The sequence below is a fragment of the Haliotis cracherodii genome, unplaced genomic scaffold, assembly GCF_022045235.1.
Source record: "Haliotis cracherodii isolate W230 unplaced genomic scaffold, xgHalCrac1.p SCAF_7, whole genome shotgun sequence".
In the NCBI taxonomy this organism is placed as follows: Eukaryota; Metazoa; Mollusca; class Gastropoda; order Lepetellida; family Haliotidae; genus Haliotis; species Haliotis cracherodii.
The window spans coordinates 27,454,876-27,471,072 of record NW_027266330.1 but is presented as its reverse complement, the minus strand read 5'-3'; the positions used below and the strand labels follow the sequence as shown (position 1 = coordinate 27,471,072).

The 16,197-nt window shown below is 40.8% G+C and overlaps 1 protein-coding gene across 1 annotated transcript in view; it reads right to left on the bottom strand.

Annotated features, from left to right (window-relative positions):
• Nucleotides 1-784: 784 nt before the first annotated feature.
• LOC139447491 (collagen alpha-2(IV) chain-like) overlaps nt 785-16,197 on the bottom strand; it is a 76,750-nt gene continuing 61,337 nt past the window's right edge. The window contains exons 25-42 of the mRNA XM_071228891.1: nt 15,613-15,774; nt 14,900-15,070; nt 14,358-14,501; nt 13,938-14,072; nt 13,500-13,675; nt 12,938-13,001; nt 12,341-12,520; nt 11,672-11,779; nt 10,965-11,036; nt 10,190-10,312; nt 8,887-8,991; nt 7,679-7,813; nt 7,149-7,283; nt 6,269-6,424; nt 5,624-5,740; nt 4,977-5,168; nt 3,319-3,605; nt 785-2,137 (exon numbers count right to left, since the gene is read on the bottom strand). Of these exons, the coding sequence (XP_071084992.1) occupies nt 1,880-2,137; nt 3,319-3,605; nt 4,977-5,168; nt 5,624-5,740; nt 6,269-6,424; nt 7,149-7,283; nt 7,679-7,813; nt 8,887-8,991; nt 10,190-10,312; nt 10,965-11,036; nt 11,672-11,779; nt 12,341-12,520; nt 12,938-13,001; nt 13,500-13,675; nt 13,938-14,072; nt 14,358-14,501; nt 14,900-15,070; nt 15,613-15,774 (2,720 nt within the window). The 3' untranslated portion in view covers nt 785-1,879. The remainder of the gene's footprint in view (nt 2,138-3,318; nt 3,606-4,976; nt 5,169-5,623; nt 5,741-6,268; nt 6,425-7,148; nt 7,284-7,678; nt 7,814-8,886; nt 8,992-10,189; nt 10,313-10,964; nt 11,037-11,671; nt 11,780-12,340; nt 12,521-12,937; nt 13,002-13,499; nt 13,676-13,937; nt 14,073-14,357; nt 14,502-14,899; nt 15,071-15,612; nt 15,775-16,197) is intronic.

Below are 16,197 nucleotides of genomic sequence, written 5' to 3'. Positions count from 1 at the left end.
AGACCACTGGGGCCATCATTTAAAGGAAGATATGTCTGAATGAGAACATGACTGGTATGTCGTTTACAAGGAAACATGGCACTTGGGTGTCAATGCTTTTCTTCGCCACAGTCATCTATATTATGGTGGCTTGTAAATAATCACGCCTGTGCCACTTAAACCAGTGGCTGGCAGCATGAGCAGAGATTTGCGCCATCTGCGAACGATGACACACAATTAACCAAGTCAATTGCGTGAATCGATGCTCATGATGTCAATCACTGGATTGTCTGGTCTAGACTGAATTATTTACAGACTGTGGTCATGCAGCTGGAATATTGCTGAGTGTGGCGTTAAACAACACACAACAACAACAGCCAAAGTGCTAAACGTATAAGACCTGCATGACTTTGGGTTTCCTCCACCAGTTAGCTAACATGCTGTGAGACCCGTGAAGATCTGGGATAGAATAGGTCTTCAGCAACCAATGCTTGCCGTAAAAGGCGATTATGCTTGTCGTAAAAGGCAACTAACAGGATCGGGTGGTCAGGCTCGCTGACTTGCTTGATGCATGTCATTGTATCCCAAATGCATGGATCAATGTTCATGATGTCAATCACTGCATTGTCTGGTCCAGACTCGATTATTTACAGACCGCCGTCATATAGCTGGAATATTGCTGGGTGCGGCGTTAAACAACAAACAACAAATAAAACAAACATGCTGTAACATAACTGGCATGTGGACCCTGATGAAGCTGCTTATCCCCAGAGGTCCAGATACTAATGAAAACAAGACCAATCAGTATTTGTGTAAAAGACTTTATTGTTCTTATCAAATGTTTGTTCATATATTCATCAATTGTTGATTTCAGAACATTGCACATTATGCCTATTACCTCTAGAAGAACTACTAGAGCAAAGAGGTTGTGATGGTAGAAATTTGGCACTTACGAAACACTATGACTAGGAGAGAAAGAGACAAGAGTGTCAAATCTGTACTATACAATAGAAACGACCATACAAGACCAGCATACAAACGTCATCTATATACATGAGTATTCTATGCCAGAAGAATGCTTCCGAAGAGGACAGAAGCCTGTCAGATGGAACTTTGTGATCCGAGGTATCTAATCAAAAGTCATCTTCACAAGGGCTTTCAATTTTTCAGACAATGAAAACAATTGACAAATTTGTTTTAAAAGAAAACACTGAAAAACAGTTTGGCCGGATTTCATTTAAAAGGCATCAGTAGGGTATAAAATGCATGACTATTATTTGGCTGTATTGACAATACATCACAAGAATGCTGCAAACGGGGAACTATAATCCAGAAATACATTAAGTTATGATTGATGGCAGTGACATATTTTATAATCACAGTTGCTGGGATCATAGGACCTCTTTACTTGACAAAGCACATCAGTATTGCTAGTTTCTGACCAACCAGTTGAGTACCTTCAGATAGTTTGAGCATCAGTAATGTTGTTATTGTACAGTTAAAGATTTTCTGATCCTTCGGTGCTTTGCACTGCTTTCCTGTCCAATCTCTCTTACACTAAGTCAGTGCCTTGTCAAGTAAAGAGTTATTCAGGCAATCCCGGACGTAAATAGGTTTCTTATGCGATAATAGAAAATAGAGTAAACTTGAGCATGAAACTCTCACGTCTTCGCCGCAGAAAACATAGCACCATTGAATCAGTTATAAGGCACGAGTTGGCTTGCCCTGGTAGTCAGTTATAAAATTATAGACATCAAAATTGACTTCCATAATAGTACAAACAAAAACATCACATTTTTCATGCCTTTAGGACAAAAGACAAAATTTCCCTTTTCTTGACTCATCAATATCGCCTACATGTTTTACAATACTATGAACAAGAGACCATATTATGACCATCTCACACATTTTTGATGCAAACTTGACACCTACTAACTCTAGTCCGGAGGTTTCCTGCTTTAAGTGTTTGTGAACGTGGTGAACTAAATTGTTCATTTAATTCTATAGTAGTGAGCCAGAAGCTGTATTTATTAGCAAAGTAATGACAAGTGCCACGAGCACCGTTACATTCGATGAATGGAGTGGCTCGGAAGTCTTCAAGGCAACTGCCAGGGCTGGAGAGAGACTGGCCACCGCCGCCAGGACCGGCTGCTGTGTGCTGGAACAACAGGAATATGCATTATGTTAATACTCAACATGGATATGCATTGTGTTAATACTCGACACGGATATCATTGTCTTAATACTCAACACTGATATGCATTGTGTTAATACTCAACATGGATATACATTGTGTGAATACTCGACACGGGTATACATTGTGTTAATACTCGACACAGATATCATTGTGTTAATACTCAACAGAGATATACATTGTGTTAATATTTGATACGGATATATGTTGTGTTAATACATGACATGGATATACATTGTGTTAATACTTAACATGGATATACATTGTGTTTATACTTGAGTCCATTCCATAAAGTTATTGTAGCGCTAAGGTTAACGTAACTCATAGTCTTAGGACTGTCGCTGCGCTACTATCACCTTTTGGAGCAGGGCTCTGCACCACAAAGGTTACAATCTCGTCGCAATGCCCTAAGACATAATTTGGGGAATTCATTGCAAGATCATCGGCAAAACAATGCCATGTGATGTCAGCCTAGCAACAGGGTTGCTGGGGTCATGAGTGTGCATAAGCTCAGTGATCTATCATTACTATGCGCAATGTCATTGAATAAGCTGAGGGATGTTGGGAGTTTTCAATATTTGTTCGTGACACTTGTTCTGCAGTACATGAGCATGTGCTTTGGGATTACACAATGTGTAATACAGAGTATGTTTATTGAATGGTTGAGCACTTCATTGGGGAGTAATAAATTGTGTTAATACTCAACACAGATATACATTGTGTTAATAGACAACATGGATATACATTGTGTTAATACTCGACACTAATACAGAAGCACTTCAGTAATCGGAAACCTACAGACATCTGGGTATGTACTTTAACTATAATTGCTTTAACAAGAATGAATACAAGAGTAAATACATTTGAATCTTACAAGCTACTCTCAAATATTCTAAATATTGGACAATAATGATTTACTCATATGAGAAACTATTTTCTTTAGTAATTATATTATCAATCAGATCAACCAATAAAAGGTAGTGGATTAAAGCTGTCTTAGGATAGAATAGGAAAGAAATGATATTTAAATAAAACTATGATTCTAATGTATATGTTTGATAACTGTGAATAGATGGCATAGAAGTTCAGAAAAAGAAGTTAAATATTTCTTTCAGAAATCAGTTTCTGGACACTGATAAACTTACCATGGCAAAACTGTAACCTATCCAGAGGCCATTCCATCCATTTGGACAATCTGGTATCTGAAGCGTTTGACTGTGGACAGCGATCACATTAGCGGGAGCATCGCACACAACACAGCGACTGATATATGGACGGATTTCTCCCTCAGCTACAGGCATCATGGGAATAGGGGCAGTTGTTGAGAGCCAGTAGGACCTGTCATTTCTGCTGGCGTAGTTGCAAACGTTATCCACGTTGCAGAACAAGAAAGGCATGGTGCTGAAACGAGGCATGCAGGATCCAGCCCATCCTGAAAATCAAGAAAAACATTAAGTTAATAACAAAAAAGTTGGATTAAATACGAAACTAACATATCAAAGATGCACAAACAACTATTTTTTTCACTCATGACCATATGTTGTTTGTAAACAATGTACAATATAGTAACACTTTTTGAAATTTAACCATTATAAATGATCTGTCCTTATCTTTGTTTGTTTGTTTGTTGTTTATCGCTGCACTCAGCAATATTCCAGCTATATGACAGCGGTCTGTAAATAATAGTGTCTGGACCAGACAATCCAGTGATAGACATTATGACTGTCCTCATATGAACTGACGAAGTAGCTAAACAAATAGTGCACCTTCATCATCAGTAAACAATCCTTTTTTCTGATTGATGGGCATTAACAGTTGACTGAATCTTTCATAACATATATCATTGAGTACCCTATTTTCGACCGACACCTATTTTCGATTAGCCATATTGATAGTGATTTGTCGCATTGACAGTTCACAGATTAGCCTGTCAACATTGGGTTCAGGTGAAGTACTGTACACCTGTCAGAACATTCCGTCGTCATTCAGAATTTGCGACCGTGTCATGATGAAAAGGAAGAGTGGAATAGTGTGAACAGTGAACACTATCCAAACCAATCAGGTGTTCAAAAATAGGTGTCGTCACTCGAGTGCAGCGGAAGTTTACAGACAGGGAAATGGAGGTCACGCCATTCATCGAGGACTTTTTTTATTTCGGAAAGTAGCTGAATTCTATCGTTAAAGACATCACCTACTGTTATGAACCAGAATTTGAGTTTTGATTCACTCATCCCTCGAAATATCAGCAATGCCATCTTAATTGTTCGAAAATAGGGTACATCAGCATATACCCTAAGAGCAAACATGCAACTGCTCTTTTAACATTAATTGTTTACAGATGATCACCTACCGGTTTCATTACTCCACATAATCAACTGCAAAAATCAACTAAAGATTCCTATGATTAAGAATTGCCATCAATCTTTTTTTGCATTTATGGAGGCATAAATGCGAAAACAGATTGTGGTCAATACTTAAAAAATATGTCAACAATGATAACTTCACAGACGGCTTATTTAATCATTGATGCAAAACAGCAATCATTAACACCAATAAGAAATCTGGGACATAGCTTAGAACAATAAGGCAACACAAGCCCTGCACTGATTTTCAACCAATCAGATGTCAGCACACACTCCCATTTGGTTTTAGAGGACAGTATATGTTTATACACCACAGGCTCCAGATGAGGGCATCATCTGCACATCACAACATTGTAGCCACCAAGTCCTGTAAAGTCAGATGGCCCTTTCTACCCCGGAGCTGATACAGGAACCCTCTGCTGTCTGTGAAGCTGTCTCACCTAAGTCTTGGTGGTGTGACTTCTCATTTCCTTCAATGTAGAGCAAGCTGTAACCATCCCACATCTGGGCTTGACCACGTGGGCAGCTGGGTACTTCCTGGGACTGAGAGTGGCGCACCAGGAGGAAGCCGGTGGGTGGGGAGCGGCCAGGCAGACCCCGGTCACCAGGCTGGCCAGATGGACCACGCTGACCTTCAGACGAGAGAGAGTTCAGGTTTTACGATAGTCAGGTATACCATACGAAAAATGTGTACCAATGTTTTCTTTCTGTATCATTTTTCAAAAAGTAAGGGATCCTGATTAATCTGGTGGATATTTTCACTGAAATAGTGTGCTCAGTCTTCACTACTAAAAAATATCCCACAAAATGTTCAGGACATTGTTTTGTTCATTGTACACGTTTTGCCAAAAAATGGGATAACTACCGAGGTTAATGTTGCCTATAATAAAACAAACATTCTGGAAATAACTTCACTCTTTTTAAGTGAGTGAGTGAGTGAGTGAGTGAGTGAGCACAGTTTTATTCCACTTTCAGCAATATTCCAGTAATATCATATTGAAGGATGCCAGAACTTTGTCATCATGAGAGAACATTGTAACACTGCCACCTCACTGTTTTCAATACTAGCATCAGTAATTAGGATTACCTGGTGTTCCTGCAGTACCGGGCAGACCATCCAGACCTCGCAGACCAGAGTTACCACGTTCTCCCTTGAATCCAGGCAGACCACTTGGACCAGGCTCACCAGGAATACCAGGAGATCCTGAAAATCAGGTCATAATAATTGTTGAAAATTTCATGTCTGAACACTTTTCCAGCATTTTGTGTCCTCTCTGTGCAATGTGCCATGTATAAAAAAACCTGCATCTGCCTTAGCAAAGAGAAAAACACAAGATGGAACATGTAACATTTATGTTCCTCTTGGCTGTACATGTACATCAGTAATAAATCAAAAACTAGTCCAAAAGCAAAGAATGTTATTTTTTCACAACTGTGTGTTTGTTTGTTGTTTAATGCAGCTCTTAGCAATATTCCGGCTATATGACAACCGCCTATATATAACCTGAAGCTTTGTCTTGACTGGTGTATCCTAAAATATCTAGACAGGACAATCAAGTGATTGATATAAGGATCCACACCTCTGTGTTACAATGACACTTCACCCATTTAGTAGGTTCACACGATCTGTCCTACCACAGGATCCTCCACAAACGTACTAAATCAAGAAAATAGTTATTCCAAAATAACATATGTATTTGACCATTACATTAGAACAAGCAGTCTCTCTTACCGGGGCGTCCTGGTTCTCCCTTGGGTCCGGACAGACCTGGCAGACCATTAAGACCAGGGTCTCCCTTGTATCCTCGATCTCCTTTAGGAAGTTGTTCGTAATTCACAACACCGGGCAAACCAGGCTCTCCCTTCAAACCAAAGCCACCAGGCTGACCTAAAAAAGGACAAGTAAAAGTATGCTAAAGTTAACAGTTGACATTCCACAAAACTACTTTTCAGTAATTGTTAACATATTTTGCAGTGTATGAAGTGTATCAACATAATATCAACGCCACTGACTAAACAAGCTCAATAATAACAGAGAACTGCAGCAGTGTATATGAATAGTAACTAACCAGGTGCTCCATCCAGACCGGCAGACCAGACAGAGAACTGCAGCAGTGTATATGAATAGTAACTAACCAGGTGCTCCATCCAGACCGGACAGACCAGACAGAGAACTGCAGCAGTGTATATGAATAGTAACTAACCAGGTGCTCCATCCAGACCGGACAGACCAGACAGAGAACTGCAGCAGTGTATATGAATAGTAACTAACCAGGTGCTCCATCCAGACCGGACAGCCCAGGCAGAGAACTGCAGCAGTGTATATGAATAGTAACTAACCAGGTGCTCCATCCAGACTGGACAGACCAGACAGAGAACTGCAGCAGTGTATATGAATAGTAACTAACCAGGTGCTCCATCCAGACCGGACAGCCCAGGCAGAGAACTGCAGCAGTGTATATGAATAGTAACTAACCAGGTGCTCCATCCAGACTGGACAGACCAGACAGAGAACTGCAGCAGTGTATATGAATAATAACTAACCAGGTGCTCCATCCAGACCGGACAGACCAGACAGAGAACTGCAGCAGTGTATATGAATAGTAACTAACCAGGTGCTCCATCCAGACCAGACAGACCAGGCAGACCAGCCTCTCCCTTTGGTCCCAGGAGTCCAGGAAGACCAGGAAGACCACTCTCTCCCTTCTGACCAGAGATGCCAGGGAGTCCAGGCAAGCCAGAGTTACCTGAATGAAAGGTCATTGAGAATTCAATTGAGATTCAATATGGTTACATTCTTCATGTACAACATCACAAGCTACTAGGGCTACAAAGTGTTTACTACAATTTGATATCCCAAAATATCATCAATGTATTAAGTACAGGAAGATAAGGCACACACCAAACATGAAACCTTGACTGATCATGTTTACAATCTGCTGCCTAATGAAACGGTGCATCTGCCTTCCGCTAAAGCGTCCTATGTATCAAGTACAGTTAATCGATCCACCCTGCTAGGTACTTTGAAACTTATTTTGTCCAAAAACTATACTATTAATGGTTCAAATCTTCAAAAGAAAAAAACAATTGGCATAAAGAGGTAATACTCGTTTATGAAAAATAAAACCACGAAGAAACGTACCCTTGGATCCAGAAAGACCAGGAAGTCCATCACGTCCTTGCTCTCCGGGGAATCCAGATTGTCCACGGTCGCCCTTGAGGCCAGGTAAACCAGGCAGACCATCACTTCCAGACTGACCACGATCTCCAGGCAGACCTGGGCAGCAACAAGAAATCATAAATCATCACTAATATTTCAACTGAAATGTCAAGTTTCAGACAAGCATCTTTTGAAACACAAAACAGAACACAGGGTTTCAGAATTTTTCATTTTCTAGGAGTGTCATCCAAAATGTCATGAAACTATTTATCAAATTTGGTCATTATAGGGAAGTCTGTACTATAAACTGTTGATGAAATGATTTTCCTATTGCTATTTTTCTTGAGGAAAATCACTGGAACACAGCTCAAACAAAATGGAAACCACAGTTGCAATGAAGGGGTGCTATGATAAGGCCAGTTGGCAGTCCACAAAAGCAAAACCAAGTTGTTTGTCTAAAAACTCAATCATGTATGTCAATCTAGCAGTTAATGATGAACTTATTGACACCAAGACAATGTGTCATTTTCACACAGGTCACTAATGACACCAAGACAATGTTTCAGTTTCACACAGGTCACTAATGACACCAAGACAATGTCTCAGTTTCACACAGGTCACTAATGACACCAAGACAATGTCTCAGTTTCACACAGGTCACTAATGACACCAAGACAATGTCTCAGTTTCACACAGGTCACTAATGACACCAAGACAATGTCTCAGTTTCACACAGGTCACTAATGACACCAAGACAATGTCTCAGTTTCACAAAGGCCACTAATGACACCAAGACAATGTCTCAGTTTCACAAAGGCCACTAATGACACCAAGACAATGTCTCAGTTTCACACAGGTCACTAATGACACCAAGACAATGTCTCAGTTTCACAAAGGTCATAGTGAGTTTGAGTGAGTGAGCTGGGTTTTAACATCTCTTTTAACAGTTTTCCAGTTATATCACAGCGTGTCAGCTTAATGTGGGAGGAAAGCCTGAAGTGATGCAGGTCTCAGATATTTACCACTTTGGTGAAACCCACGAGCACGGGTATGGTGCTGACAAACCTAGAAAGGTAATCGGGGTAAACCAGGATTCAAACCCAAAATCATAGTTTTCTCTTCACAGCGAATTGTGGCCCCTTAGAAGACCATAGTCCCTCTTTAAACATCATAATTTAATTAACACTGACCAGATCGTCCAGGTAGTCCAGGCTCTCCCTTAAGTCCAGGAAGACCGTCGGTGGATTGTCCTGGATCTCCCTTCACACCAGGCAGACCATCCAGTCCAGGCATACCTGCAACATAAGAAGTCGTCAGCTACCTCTGGCTCAACATCACCTCCATTACACGTACCAAGCCAGGGACATCATCCATTACATGACCGTCATGAAATCATTCAAATATGAAAGGATGAAATTCTTGATAACAAGACCTGGTCCATTGGGTTACTTTACCTATCATGTATATCCTTGGACAAATCTGAAGATGAAGCGAGTGATTATTGCTTAATGCTGCATCAGCAATTTAGCAGCTAATTGCAACCTTTGTTTGTTTGTTTGTTTAACACCGCCCTCAGCAATATTCCAGCTATATGATGGCAGTCTGTAAATAATCAAGCCTGGACCAGACAATCCAGTGATTGACATCATGAGCATCGATCCACGCAATTGGGACACAATGACATGCATCAACCAAGTCAGCGAGCCTGACCACCCAATCCCGTTAGTCACTTCTTAAAACAAGAAAAGTCACCTTTTAGGGCAAGCATGGGTTGCTGAAAACCTATTCTACCCCAGATCTTGTACATACCATTTCTGTATCCACCTAACCTTCATGTATTAAGTGAAACATGATCTATTACTGCGCCAACCTTCATATATTAGATGAAAAAGAGGTTAATACGCGAGTGTGTTTTGGGGATGGTATAATGTCACTCTCCAATTCTGTGCTCAAAAAATATCTTCCTATCTCTCACAGACATTACCTAAACATTGCAAGTCTTCCTGGAATGTGCGCATTAATATATATTATGTCAGAAGGTAAGTGATTTGTCAGTCGAACAGTGACAACAGTTAATATAGTTCCAACTGAAACCTGTTTCTTATACAGTGTCCTCGCTAATTTGTTTCGCAATTTATATCTCCAAAGTTATCAAAACTTGTAAAAGCCTTAGCTATGTCACAGTTATACACTGATTTTCAGAATATTAGACCATTCTTTTGATAATGATAGCAATTATCCCGATAGTTTTTCCATTGCCAAATGACAAAGGAGACGCCATATTTATTTATAAACAGTGAAAGCAGTCCCTACTTGACTATTGATATTTGCATCTCTATCCACGCATGACCCAATATCCGATATCGTTTTTACCCGTTGGCTTTATCCTGCCAAGAAACCTACCCATTATATGATAAATACAATCTATCTGTGTACTCCATCCACATTACTGAAACATTCACCAAATATACACACAAAGTAAGATTTGCTCACCTGGATCTCCCTTCAGTCCTGGGCGTCCATCATTACCAGGTCCTCCCACACGTCCAGGCTCTCCCTTCAGACCCTGTGTGGAGCGTCCAGGAAGACCAGGAGGGCCAGCCGGGCCATCCAAACCTACAATGTATGTCACAAGATTGTTTGTTTGTTTGTTTGTTATTTAACGCGTCACTCAGCAATATTACAGCCACATGATGGTGGTCTGTAAATAATCGAGTCTGCACAAGACAATCCAGTGATTGACCTCATGAGCATCGATCCATGTAATTGGGATCCAATGACATGCATCAACCAGGTCAGTGAGCATGACCAACCAATCCCGTTAGTCACCTCTTTCGACAAGCAAAGTCACCGTTTAGGGCAAGCATGGGTTTTGAAGACCTACTCTACCCCGGATCTTCACGGGTCGTATGTCCCAAGTATACAAACTGTAACTACTTTCCCTTAAGGAAAATTATTCCCATGAGATTTACAAGAACTCAAAATATACCAGTTATTCCTACTGTTCAAGCCAAAGTAGTCCACATATGTCGAGATGAATCAAAATATAACCAGTCGATTTCCAGTATCATGTAGGAATGAAATATTATCAGTACGATCCACTGATAAGCGTGAGGGTTTGTTCCCCAATGTCTTCCTAGGTGATATCTAGTCTATACTCACAAAATGTGATCACAAAATTTAATAGTAAACAATTCAAAGTGCAATAATCTATATAACACTGATACAAAGCAGTTAGAAAGTTGGCAGAGGGAAGTGTACAACATACCTCTCTCTCCTGGTTGTCCAGACTGACCGGGAAGTCCATCCAGACCGGGGAATCCGGGCTCACCCTTCTCTCCTGGACACAGAAAGCACAGATTGTAACATCATCACACTGCTCATAGTAAGAACTTTATATGTGATTGATTATATATCATCCTGATATATTTGTTTGTTTTAACGCAGCAATATTACAGCTATATGATGGCGGTCTGTAAATAATCGAGTCTGGACTAGACAATCCAGTGATTGATATGAGCATCGATCCACGCAATTAGGATGCAATGACATGCAACAACCAAGTCAGCGAGCCTGACCACCCGATCCCATTAGTCGCCTATTACGACAAGCATAGTCGCCATTTACAGCAAGCATCACCCTGATATAGCTAGCACCTCGTATATTACACTATTACATGTAAGTGTTTACAACTCATATTCACATGACTGCCGTGATAGTGCTAGAATATTGTTAAATGTAGCCTTACACTCTCACTCACTCACTCACTCACTCACTCACTCACATGTATGGCAATAGTGGTAACAGTAAGGACTCACTCACTCACATGTATGGCAATAGTGGCAACAGTAAGGACTCACTCACATGTATGGCAATAGTGGTGACAGTAAGGACTCACTCACTCACTCAAATGGACTGACTACGAAGAGCTTTCCTGTTTGTGAGATTATCCATGATAAAGAAAGATTCACATACCCGGGGCTCCGGGCAGACCAGACAGACCAGGTGATCCTTTAGCTCCAGACAAACCTGGGAGACCAGGCAGACCAGAGTCACCGACATCTCCCTTAAGTCCAGGAAGACCTGAAAAGATATATGAGTTACCATGGTAACTGTCCATACATCATATGAAGCACAAATGTTTTATGTTGATCTCATGCTACATAACGTGAACCTGAAGGATAAAAACCCAAGTGTAAGTGTTTCCTCTCACTTATAAACCAAAAAAAAGAAACGTAAAACAACACTTATCAACATGTTAATGTTTCAAACATATTTTACATGAACCTTAGGAAACGGGCATAAAATATCTGTTGCTGGCGTACGGTACTTGAAAAAGACATTCTTAAAAGCATAGTGATTTATCAGCACCTCTGTAGCCTAGTGGTACACTCACTGGGCTACAGATATGAAGATTGCATTTTCAATCCGCGGGGATATAAAGAAAATTTCATTAAATTGTGTTAAAATGCATTACAATAATTTACTGGGAACCGATATCAGGTGAAATTGGATATAATGTCTCATTATTGCACTTATAGTCAGATAATCGGTAGGTACTCCCTGCTCATAGGTCATTGTGTAATTACTTCATGTTACAACAAAGTGACACTGTAATGGTAGTCCACATGCATCTGTGTTTACCTGGCTCTCCATCCCGTCCATTGAATCCCCTCTCTCCCTTAGGACCAGGCAAACCAGGCAGGCCAGGCCGCCCATCAAGACCCCCATCACCCTTGAGGCCAGAAGTTCCTGGCAGGCCAGGCAGACCAGACTCTCCCTTGTTACCAGGAGCTCCAGGCAGGCCGGGAAGACCAGAGTTTCCTACAATCAAAATGTCAGTACATTGTCACAAATCAAGTAATTTGTTTTTTGAGGTATAATGCCAGAATTATGGAATTATAAGAATAATGGAGATGTAATCAATAGACTTTTAGCCAAGTGGGTTTCTCTATCATAAATACCTCGTATTGAGAATTAAAAACTAATATATGAGTCTTTTGTGAGCATAATACATATTTCATATTCCTAATATATATTTATGATATGGCAACACAAAAGGGTAATAATTTCTGTATCCTAAATGGTTTCATTCTGAACATAATAGATGTTTAAGACATAACTCAAAAACGTCAAAACTCATTATGGCGTGTGTAATGCGCACCCCTTTCTACAAAGCTGTGGGTTTTTTTCAAACAGTGTGCACTATACTCTAGAAAATATGGTATGTAGATGACGTACCTTTCATTCCAGACAGACCATCTCTTCCAGGCTGGCCAGAGCGACCATCAAGACCAGGCTGTCCCTACACATGACCAAAATACAATCATAACGAGTTAGGAAACACTAATCAGTGGAGATATATGCATCATCTATGAGCCTGTGCTTTTGCAAAATGTAATGACAAATTCCAACCTGAAATTCATCTGGTACATCTTAATGTTATATCTACAGTCATTAATATTGGGACCCATGAAGATCCGGGGTAAAATAGGTCTTCAGCAACCCATGCTTGCTGTAAAAGGTGACTATGCTTGTCGTAAGACGCGAAAAATGGGATCAGCCGGTCAAGCTCGCTGACTTGGTTGATGCATGTCATCATATCCCTATTGCGTGGATCGATACTCATGATGTCAATCCAGACTCGATTATTCACTGACCGCCGTCATATAGCTGGCATATTGCTGAGTTCGGCATTAAAAAACAAACAAACAAACATTTATATTTGATTTAGATTGCTGATATACCGATCACCGATATTATAGGAGAAAATACGAGCTTATCATATGGTGGGAATGCATACCCTCTCTCCCTTGAGGCCAGGGAAGCCTACAGGTCCAGGATTTCCCTTTGGTCCTGACAGGCCAGGGAGTCCAGGTTCTCCGTCACGGCCAGGCACTCCGGGCTCACCGTCTCTGCCAGGCAGGCCGATACCAGGCTCACCAGGGTTTCCCTTTTCTCCAGACAGACCAGGCAGACCTTCAAACAAGTCCACACAGTTAAACTATGTAGTCTCTCTGTATCAGTTTGGATTGTCTGTATAGAAATTTCCTGGGAACCCTCAAAACCAAAGTTTTATATTCACATTTAGATAAAAGCAATTGTCTCTCTAATTGGAATTATAACAGTATACAATATAACAGATTGTGTGTTATATCCCACTTGTAATATCTGGGGTTGAATATAGCTTAGCAAGTTGTTTGTATGGATTTTAACAGGATTGTAATTATTGGAAGCCCACCATCCTGTCCACGTTCGCCAGATAATCCAGGTAGACCATCTTCACCCCGGTCACCAGGAAGTCCAGGCAGTGCTGCCTCACCAGCGTCTCCCTTCAGACCAGGCAGTCCAGGCAGACCACCGTTGCCCTTAGGTCCTGAAACAAACAGGCACCTACTGTCAAACACAAGCAGCATTAGAACATCTTGATCACTCTTTTTTCATAGTCAGTGACATGCTACCTCTGAACTTATTATCTTCAACTAAATATGAACATATCACATACATCAACCCATTGTCAATAACATTATCTATTGGCTTAGATCCTACATAACTGAAAACCAGGACTAGGGTAACTTTATAACACCTTCCACTGACACTTCCACAACTAATACCTCAGGAAATCAAGCGTCGAGAATTAGGGTCACCAAGTATTACCTACCTCTAATGCCCTCACGACCAATTTCTCCAGGGTAGCCAGCTGCACCAGGTTCTCCCTTGATTCCAGCCAAACCCTGAAGACCAGGAAGTCCCTCACGTCCAGGTTCACCGGGGAAACCCATCAGTCCTGGATCACCCTTCACACCTGCAGCATCAGCAGTGTAGAAATGAGTTGTTAAACAGACACTGACACTGTTCATTATCTGGTATCTGAGAGACAATTACACTGTTTAAATTGTTGTTTGTTGTTTAATGCCGCACTCAGAATTATTCCAGCTATATGATGGTGGCCAGTCAATAATCGAGTCTGGTCCAGATAAACCAGTGATTGACATCATGGGCATCAATCCATGCTGTCAAGGTACAATTACACGGCATCAACCAAGCCATTCAGTCTGACCATTCCATCCATTTGGTTCCTTCTAACGACCAGCATAGGTTACTGGGGATCGGTAAAAAGAATTGTTGGGCCGTATATGGTAACCATAAATTTCTATTACAGAAAATCATAAAGGGAAGACGACAAATGTTCCTTCTACTGACCTGGCAGTCCAGGCAAACCATCTTGACCAGGTTGTCCAGGTTGTCCTCTGACGCCATTAAGTCCAGGAAGGCCGGATTGTCCAGCAGGTCCGGGAAGACCACTCTCACCCTTTGGCCCCGAGAGTCCAGGGAGGCCAGGCAAACCAGAGTCCCCCTTACTGCCAGGCTCACCTGTGGAGGACAACAAACAACAATTAGTGCTTCACAACAACATACAATATACTATGACAGAGGACAAAGTCCGAGTTCGATATTGCATTTTTCAGGTCCATAAAAACAGGTAATGACGTCATATAGTCTATTAGTTTTTTATCATATAATAAGGAGATGAAAGCTGATTCAACATATCAAACTATGATAGTGTTAGGAGATCCAAAACACAGATATCACCCCAAACAGATAATCCCATTCTAGTTTTAGTCAAGTGAATACTATAAATTATCAGACCTGACTTGGGAGTCGGCAAATGAATATTGTGGAAATCTTTGCATTATATAATGAATGTGGAAATCTTTGCATTATATAATGAATTGAAATAAATGGAGAAAATATTCAGGGAGAGCAGGTAACAACAGGCAAGTCATAAATGACAATATTATTATACACTTGATTTGTACTGTATCTAATGATGACTCTCAACATCTGAACATCAGGGTATGCATTTCAACTGGAAGGAGGTCTTAGCAGTCTTCATGTACGAACATCCTACTCACCAGGAAGTCCAGGCAGACCCTCCGGTCCATCGTTTCCAGGGAAGCCAGGTTGTCCATCCCGTCCAGACTCCCCCTTCACTCCAGGAAGACCATCAAGACCAGGCAAACCAGGCTGGCCGGGTTCCCCCTTGAGACCAGGCAAGCCGGGACTACCACGCAAACCTAGCAAACGAAAAGTCTCCGTGAATCTCAGCTTAAACATATTTTATTCTAAGAAAAGGAATGAGTACATCTCACAACATCTTAGATCGCCCTCTCCTTGTATCCTCTAACAAGAATGCGTTTTTAAAATTGGATTTGATAAATCTACAATTATTCTCGTACCTGTGATGACAATATGTCACAATAGCAATAGCACAAATGAATAAATTTACCATAGGAAACAAATTCATTCGAAAATCATCTTGTAAAAGCAATATCAGATTTCAAATTTGAAATACACCGAATATATAATGTTTCGAATGATCACATCAATACCACAAAGTATAACATTCAAGGACATTCAACAAGCCAGTTTTAATTCTTTCCTTAAACCACAATGTGGGATTCAAGATGTCAATAGTTCCATCACAAACAGATATTTCA